General features: G+C 43.4%; 1 protein-coding gene across 2 annotated transcripts in view; it reads right to left on the bottom strand.

Moving 5' to 3' along the window:
• Positions 1-872: 872 nt before the first annotated feature.
• Positions 873-9,266, bottom strand: part of LOC123371133 (protein NPAT) — a 35,013-nt gene continuing 26,619 nt past the window's right edge. For both annotated transcript variants that reach the window (XM_045018384.1, XM_045018395.1), the window contains exons 16-18: positions 6,829-6,886; positions 3,164-4,328; positions 873-2,235 (exon numbers count right to left, since the gene is read on the bottom strand). In XM_045018384.1, coding sequence (XP_044874319.1) covers positions 2,158-2,235; positions 3,164-4,328; positions 6,829-6,886 — 1,301 coding nt within the window. In that variant the 3' untranslated portion in view covers positions 873-2,157. The remainder of the gene's footprint in view (positions 2,236-3,163; positions 4,329-6,828; positions 6,887-9,266) is intronic.

Genomic DNA, 9,266 nt, shown 5'->3' with positions numbered 1-9,266 from the left:
GTGTAATACTTCAGAGGAAGAATACTATAGGTTAAGGATTTCTATTTAACCTCAGTCTAAGCCTGCCTCTTTCCCTTGGGGGCACCATTAGCTATCATTTTTCCAGAATTAAGGAAGTTGAAGGCTTTGTGTAAAATAGGTACTGGAAACATTAAGTCATTTGTGCAAGAAAGGTGTAGTGTTTCTTAAAACATCTTCCCAAAAAAGAAAATTCAGCTATGCCATTTAATGGTTTTTTGTTTCTGCAAACAGACCTGATCATTTAGCATTAACACAGTCCTTTGAAGATGCAGAGCAAAAATGAAAGTGAACTGAATACCAGCATAGGCTTGGTAAACAGCTATTTGTTACACAATCAATAGACAAACTTCTGGATTAAAACCAAAATGTTTATTCAAGCCATAAATGCTATGCAGTATTAAGTGAGTGGATGGGTTTAATATAAACATCTACTGCATAATTGGTTCCTTAGGAATCCTTGGATGCTATTTGAAACATTGCCATGTCACCATACAGGTCTTACAAGAAAACTATTACATTGTTCAATAATATATCAAGTTGAGAACAAAGAGGAAACACACCACTGCCAGTGAAGAAAATTCTGCAGAACAAGTTAGGCCTTCTACCATTTAGAGTAGGGATTAGGACTAGTGATCACAAGAGAGTTGTTTTATTAATTTGTATCTGTAGGATGCATACAGAGGAGCTTTGCCCTGCCACCTTCTGTTAATCACTATGTTGAACTACCCCACTGGATACCAGCACCATCTACCTTTATTTTGAGCTAAAAGCCTTCTAAGTAGATGAAACAAGAAGCTACCTTATTGACAATGCAAAATAGGGTTGAAAGAATCATCTTTCCCATTATTTTCGATTTTTAGTCCCACTACATCAACTCACCCCCCCAGCAAAAAGTAAACTTACAGTGGAAAACCTAGGAGAGAGAAGACGTGCCCTGTTCAGAAATAGTGTTAGAGATTTCTAACAATCTCTAAAAACTCACTACCTACACAAGTGAACTATTTTACTCAAGCTGTCATTGACCGTTCTTTTCTCTGTGCTAGGTCCTAAATCAAAACTCACTACCTATTTCAGGTGGTTGGGTTTTTTTTTCCCCCAGCAGCAACTGTGTTCATTTGAGTACATGGCATTTACTAAATTAGCTAGGGTATTTGGATTTCAGTGACCAAAACTTCCATCTCAATACAACATCATGGAGGAATGTTGCACGGCTGGGCTCCAACTGATATGCGAGGATACAGACCTGAGCCATGTGAACTAAACCCCTTTTCACTGTTGAGAAAGAAAAACTACATATAGTCTGGCTATTAAAATTTTAAATATTTAAAACTTCGCTATTTTAAACAATTTCTGCACTTCAGAAGATACCATCTTGGCTAACAAGATCTGCATTTGGGAACTTGGTTGGCTAAGCTGGTAACTGCTGTTTAAAATTTTGTAAAATTATTGGGCGACTTTATTGGAAGATAGTACACTTTGGGGGGGGGGGGGGAGAAGAAGAGACGACTTGTGTTTGTGCCTATTACTCTCTCCTTTCGGGGTATCATCCATTCAGTTTTAAAAAGTAAAAAGCCTTTGACAGAACATGGTGTGGAGGGGTAGGGGAGAACGCTACTACAAACAAATGAACAACAGTCTGATTTGAGAACCCCCAATACCTGTAAAAGATGATCCAAAAGCTTAATTTCCTAATTCTTCTCTCAACTGCCTTGTTTAAAATCAGCAGTGCTGCAAGGCTTAGAAATGCTGAGCTACAGAATCACTGCCCTCAAATTCACAAAGTGACTAAGCAATTTAGATGGGTAAGTAAAGAACTTTGCAGAATATAAACATCTGGCGTTATAGGAAACAAACTAAGAACATTTGATTGTTTACAACTCTTCTCACAATACATTTGTACAATACTTACATTATCCAAACAAGTCTACCTGTACAGTTTTGTAAATAAATGGCTCTACATCACTGTAAGTGCTTCCTCAAAAATAAAATATACCAACTTAGAATTCTATTTACAAACTAGCAACCTGCTTCAGAAAGAGCATGATTTTGCTATAAAGTGAAACTTCAGTGCACTGAAAGTGCAGCTCACCCTTTACAAAGCGACACCATGTTTTAAATAGTCACAGTTCAACTATTTTATTCGTCATAATGCAAAGATAACAAGAACTTGTCCACATCCATTCCAGCTGGAAAACAATGTGGCAGCTTCTTTTTCTGTTGGGAGAAGGAAAGGCTCATGTTAAACACCAAAATCATGGAGGTGGAAAAGTTTGCAAATTTCTTACTTTTGCTTCATGCTTCCCCGTCCACCTGCTGAAGCGGTAAACACATGACACTTATTCAGAGAGTCCCACATCCTTGTATTAAATTATTGTACACGTGTATTTAAACTGAGCAGTGTAGTAGTGACCATGCACAGTGTGATTAAGGGACTGTGGGAGTAGATTGGGTTGCAGTTCCAACTCATTTGCTTGTCCTGTGGCCTTGGACAAGTCCCTTTGTTTCTGCCTTAAGTTTCCCCATCTGTAAAATATGGACCATGCTTACGCACCTTTGTAAACCACTGAAAGCTCTGCGTGAAAAATATTATAGGACTAAGTATTATAAATTACAAAAGCTACAGAATGTATCCTGTCCCATCACAGTTTACACGGACTGCTTTAACGCTTGATCTAAAATAATGCCTTTGAAATTCATCAATGGCTCAAACTCCCAAGTTTCATTAAAGATAATATTTCAAATGTAGCAAAAAGAAAGTATGCCAGGTCCTGACTCTATCACTATACCGAGGCTGTGGGAAAGGGATTGCATTCCAGATCTGTCTTTTTAGTATAAAATAAGTTTCCTTTTTCTACAATGAGTATGTTTCTAACAGGCTAATTTGACCTTCATACACAGTTGCCAACAAAGTTACTGGGAGTTGCTCCTGTGTGTGTGAGGTGGTCTGAATCCTAAGAAATATTTTGTTAGTTACAATGAGGAAAAGTGGGCTCAAGGAGCTTTGTTACTGATACAAGGAATTCATTTACTGGGTGTTGGGATTTGGGCTCACAGCTCTTTACCATCCAATGCTGGATACATATTGGTGCTAAAAAAAATTAAGTTGACATTTTTAAAATAAAAAATGAATTTATGTACTTGCCTTTATTTTCTTCTTTTTCACTGGTGTTGTAGAGCTCTGAAGTTCCTTTTTACTAGCAGAACGGGAGTTTCTCTCACATTCATTCAAGTCCTCCAGTTTCCTTTTTTTTGCTGTGCTTCTCACTGACCTAAATTGTTGTGTGTTGTCTTTCAGGGGAGTCATAGTATTAGTCCTTGCAATAGCAGCCCGTGATAGAATCATCAATGTATGGGCAGCCATACTGACACTGTTTTCACTACCTGTTTCACTAGCCGGGCTGCAGGCAGGCAAGTCTGGAGTAGCAGGAGGGACCATTATTCTAGGGGTTGTACTCTCTTCAGTGTAACGTCTACAAGTTGGTGTCCTTACGCTGTCTGAGATATCCTCTGTATGTGTATCCCCAACTCCTGATGGTGTACGGGGTACTGGTAAATCCCCATTTTCAACCACTTTGCTAGCAGGGCTGTGCCACTGAATGCCATGTAACATCTCCACAGCTTGTTTAGTTAATGGACTTGCCAAACTAAGGCTGTGGTTGGAAGGTTTGGTTTGGTCTCTTTTTGGCTCCTTTGAAGATAGGGAAACAGATCCTGAAGTTTTGCTATTCACATTTGACAGTGATCCTTGTTTTTTGTTCTGTTCCTGCACTGAAGCAACAGTTTTTTCATTCCGAAGGCCAACATTCTTTTGGCCATTTGACAGTTTTGCAGCATCCTGGTTCTTTTGTTTTTCATCAACATCCCTTCTTAATTCATTCTCTTTATTCGCTGTTGTCTTGTGAAAGGAATCTAACACGAGTCCTGCAGCCACAGCCCTTCTTTCAGGCTGTGCTTCTTTCACAGCTGCATTTCTGCTACCACCAATCTCAGCCTTACATAGAATTCTAGGCAACGTTTTATCCTTCTCTCGTTTGTTGGACTGTGTTTTAACAGAGGCAGATGCAGCATTTGGAGAATCTACTGCATATAAAGGATTTTCATTCCTTTCTTTTTGTAATGAGCTCTTAGTATTTTTAACTTGAGTATTTCCTCCTGGAGTAGATAAAGCACTATCAAAGCAAAGAACTCTCCTGTGGCTTTCATTCGGTTTGGAATTTGAACTTGTGGGCTCTGCTGGTACAGTAAGTGAACTCTCTTCCAATTTCCTTCCCAGGTCTGCACAGGCATTCCTGTCTGAATTTCCAGTCCTGACAAATGTGATAGAAATATTTCAGCAACATAATTTTGATTGAAAAACTTGCATAATATAAATCTGTTTTCTGTCCTTTTAAAGCTATTTCTCAGTGCTGTAAATGTAGCTTAACATTTGCTCAACTTGCAAATGAAAATATGTATTTGGGGGAGAGCACAAATGAACCCTCTAAGGGCTGTGTCCAGTAGCATGTCCTTTATGTTTTACTATAAGAACACTGAAATGACTGGATAAGGGCATGAGCAATCAATGGGCTGATGAAGCCAATGGAGAAAAACTGGGTGGATCATTGTAGTTCTTTTGTCATTTCAGTTCAACTTAAGATGAAGTACAGGATACACTGTGGAAACTCTCACTCTTTCTTTCAGGAACTGTAACACACTACCCCCTTCACAGGGTGCAAGTAAAATTTATATGACTAATGTTGATTAAGACTAAGCAGATGATTGAATACTCCAAAACAATGGAGTCTCAAATCTTGCCTCTGTGTTTCTCCATCAGATACAGAAGGGAGCACCCACCACTTTACATGCACAATAACAGAAGTGTATACACATTGGTATATATGTATTTCATTGTAGTCTTATCTACATCAAACATACTATGAAACAGAAAATTTAACTTACTCAACTTCCTTTAGGTTTTCCTCCATCTTTCCAATGTGTTTTAACTCAATTTTTCTCTTCATTCAGTACTTTAGAAGTAATTTTAGTCTGAGTACTCTTCACTTCCGAGACATTTTTTCTTCTGATTCTACTCTCAATTTATTGCCCTCCTAATTTCCTCCTTTACTCCCTCCCTCTTTCCCATGTGGTCTTTTCAAACTCCTCCCTGGAAGAGTTGCAATAGGGAAGGCTAATCAGGGTGGACTGGATTTAAATCATCCGTTTTAATCAGCTTTTCCATTTATACTTCAGTTATTTTCAGAAGGAAGGGGCATTCTCTCATTGGCTGATAGAACCATTAGAACATCTTGATTTACAACTAAAGAGAGCCTTTACCCTAGATTGGGTTCATCTTTTTGCTACCTAGGAAAGTACACTGTACCTACATACATTTAGCTAAGCAATTATACAGTTTAATATTTTCATACTCATACATTTTTAGTATGTTAGAAAATGATGAGTGAGGCTGCTTGTTTACTAAATTAACGTTTTGGTCATGATTTGTGTCAAGCTGCATTAAGCATTAAAAAAAAATGTATTAAACAAAACAACCTTAAATGTTTTGATGAGTTTTATGTATCAAAAACATGTTTCACATTTATAACTAAATGATTTCTTAAACAGAAAGATTAACTATAGTCAGTGAATTAAACTGATTATTTCAGGTCAGCCTGGGAAAATGTTCAAATAAGCTCCTGTCACTTTCATTTAGGCGTAAATTCCTAGTCTTGCCTAAATCGCTTGAAAATGGACAGCCTCCTGACGTATTGTGGCATATTTATAAAGCTTGATTTCAAAAGTTAGATGTTTTACCCTTCTTTTTTTCTTTATATAGAAAAGCAGCCTTTAACTCAAAGCTTTTAACACAGGCTCATGGATTCAGCATATTTATTTTTTATTTAAAATACAATAATAAATTTAGCACCTTCTCCTGCTGGACCAGCCTAACGTTCCTTCCCCTCATCCTTCAAGATCTCAGTAAGGTGTGGAAAGTCAATTATACGTTTAAAACCCTCCAATAAATGTATCTGGCACTCTTGATGCCTGTGACTCAACCGAGCTGGGGATGAGGGGTTGGGGTATGGGGGTGAGGGCTGTGAGGTAGGGCTGGGAGTGAGGGGTTCAGGGCTAGGTTTGGGTGGGGCAGAGGATTGGGGTGCAGCGTTACCTCCGGCGGCTCCTGGTCAGCAGTGCAGCCGGGATGCAGAGACAGGCTTCCTGCCTGTCCTGGTGCCACGGACCGTGCTGCGCCCTGGAAGCAGCTAGCAACAGGTCCGATTCCTAGGCGGTTGCGCGCAAGAGGCTTCGCGTGACTCTCGCCTGCAGGCACAGGTCCCCCCAGTTCCCATTGGCTGGTTTCCGGACAATGGGAGTGAGGAGCCAGTGCTCGGGCAGCGCACGGAGCCCTGTGGCGCCCCTGCCTAGAAGCTGGACCTGCTGCTGGCCACTAGTCTGCCTTAGCTGTGCTGCATTGCCAATGGGACTTTCAACGGCCCGGTGGGCAATGCTGACCAGAGCGACCCAGTGCCTAACAAGCCGCGACCCAATACTGGGTCGTGACCCCCACGGTTTGAAAAACACTGCACTAGCCTATGGCTATCACTGATTGGATTGCAGCCCCATTAATGCCAGCATACAACCCTCTGTATCTCGGGCCACGGCTCTAGGTTACAAACAAAAAATGTCAAGAACTGCTAGGTACAAGAAAGGAGGAAAAGAACCACAAATAGTTAATTCATGAGGGTTTGTGAAATTGCTTTCCCAAAAGAAGTTACAAAGGAATCTGCAGAAGCTGAAATAAAGCAAGACTGAAGAAGTATTTGTGCTAACCTTTGTACTCGAGAACTTGGATGGCTCACAGGCTTTGCTGTACTGGTTACCAGTTTTCCTGAAATGGTGAGGTGTAACAGTTAATAAATTGAAAATATTCAAACTAATCTTCTTAGAGCTGGTACCATAGGAATATCCCACTTGTTCACACCACTTCGCATGTTAGAAAAAATCCAAAGAGCAACTTGGTGATACCATAACAGCTCCATAGTATGTTTTATAGTTTTAATAGTTAATGGATTGTGAAAATATCTGAAACAGAAAAATAGCCAAGGTCGACCAATTATACAGTATACAAGTTTAGTTAAAACAACTTGGATATATACCGTATATACTCGTATATAGCTGGTTCGTTTATTAACCGACCTCCCCAAGATGGATAAGTAAAAATGGAAAATTTTTATAACCCGTTCCTAAGCCGACCCTATAATTCAGGAATGAGCAAACTTTGGCTCCCGGGCCATCAGGATAAGCCGCTGATAGGCCGAGATGATTTGTTTACCTCGAGCGCCCGCAGGCACGGAGATAAACCTAAGTAAACAAAGTGTCCTGGCGCGCCAGCTGCTTACCCTGAGGGCTGGGACAGCAACTGGTGGGGAAATTTTTGGGGGGTGAGAAGCTGGGAGTCGGAGTAACCCCTGTGACCAACACCCACATAATCCCACCCCTAGCCTGGGACCCCCACACTCTCCCTATCCCTTCCCACTTTATCTGGGGAGGGCCAGGGGACTATGTCTCTGGCCTGGCTGGAGCTGCTCCAGCAGGCTGGGCAGCGCTGCCACAGCGTGCTCCGGCGGGCCAGACCGGGCATCGCGGCTGCAGCATGTTCCAGTGGGCTGAGCCGGGCGGCTCGGCCGCAGCGTGTTCTGGCACCTGGGCAGCGCAGCCACAGCCTGCTCTGGAGGGTGGGGCCAAGCGGCAGGGCTGCAGCCTGCCAACCCCAGAGCTGCAGCTGCTTCGGAGGCTGGGTGGGGAGCAGCATGGCCAGAAGCGGAGAGACTCTGGCCCCGCCTCTTCCCTTATGGCTCTGTTGGCTGGGCTGCCTCTCCTTGCTCCCTCTGTTGGGGGCAGGGGCTGTGTCCCACCTCTCCCTCGCTATACCCGTTCATAAGCCGACCCCCGTCTCTGGTGCTTCTGTTTTTTACTAAAAAAATTCGGCTTATGAACGAGTATATACGGTAAATGTAAAATGTACAGGATGGGGCAGGGAAAAAATTAAATTACCTCCAACTATCTTGTTACAATTTGCCATTGAAAGAAACAATCCTTCATAATGCAGAGAGAATGTATCCACATGTTTAAATATACAATTATATATAAAATGGGGGAGGGAGGTTGCACTGGTACATTACATTTTTACCGTGTACGTCTGACTATTGCTATTTAATAAGAACTGAGAGTGTTAATCCTGGGGAAATTCTGCAGACTGTGTTCCCGCAGAAAACGGCAGGGAAGCTGCATGGGAAGAGGGACGACCATGGGTGCAGATTTTTTGGGGGGATTGCTCCCCCAAACAGAGGCAAGGCATGGGGGGGGAGGGGGACACATGAGGTTATGTGCCACTGAGCCCAGAGCTGCCCATCTGAAGGAGACTGCACCGTCCTGGGTCCTAGTGCCAGTTGTGCTCTGCTTCTGTGTACTGGGAGCCTTCCTCTTTTCTGTGCAACAGCAAGTACCCGCGGTGGGGCTGGGTAAGGGAGGGTGGGGAGAAGAGGCAGTGGGGAACGAAGGGGTGTGTGGAATAGTGCAGGGGGAGGGGAATGTGGGACTGAGGCATAGGTGCCGGAACTGGGGGTGCAAAGTGGTTTCCATTATATTCAGAGTTTACAGTTTGGCTCAATGGCTCTCAGAACCCCCACTATACAAACTGTTCCAACACCCCCGAAGTGAGGGGAAGAAAAGGGGATGGGGGAAGCGGGAGCCTGGCATGTGGCATCCCCTCAGCAGCAGCTTGGACTCCCCCACTAAGCAGGCCCATCGAACTCTCACCCTGATAAGCCCTACCCCCCTACACCTGGACCCCCCCACACCCAGACCCTCCCTGCTGAGCCCCAATCACCTTCACCTGGATCACCTGCAGACTCCCATTGCCCTGCACCTGGAAAATCTCCCTCCCTCAAAAAGCCGCTGTGCATCCAGATCTCCCACTGAGCTGCCTGCACCTAGACTGCCCCACACAGAAACCTCTCACCCCACACCTGGATCCTCCCACGCTAAGTCCCTCCACACTTGGATCCTGCTGCGCTGAGCCTGCCCACCCACACCTAGTGCGCCTGGCACAGAGGGGCATGGCCCTGGGGTGTTTCCGGGGCAGGCCCAGCCCTTGCACTGTGTCAGAGTCAGGTCCAGCCTCACTGCCGAGTACCTGTAATGAGGGAGGTGAGGGCTTCAGGGTGATCTCTCATCTCAATGTGGCCAGTGGTCTGTGCTCCCCACTG

Source organism: Mauremys mutica, chromosome 1, assembly GCF_020497125.1.
Source record: "Mauremys mutica isolate MM-2020 ecotype Southern chromosome 1, ASM2049712v1, whole genome shotgun sequence".
Classification (NCBI taxonomy): Eukaryota; Metazoa; Chordata; order Testudines; family Geoemydidae; genus Mauremys; species Mauremys mutica.
Note: the sequence above shows the minus strand (reverse complement) of the source record. Positions and strands in the feature narration are given on the sequence as shown.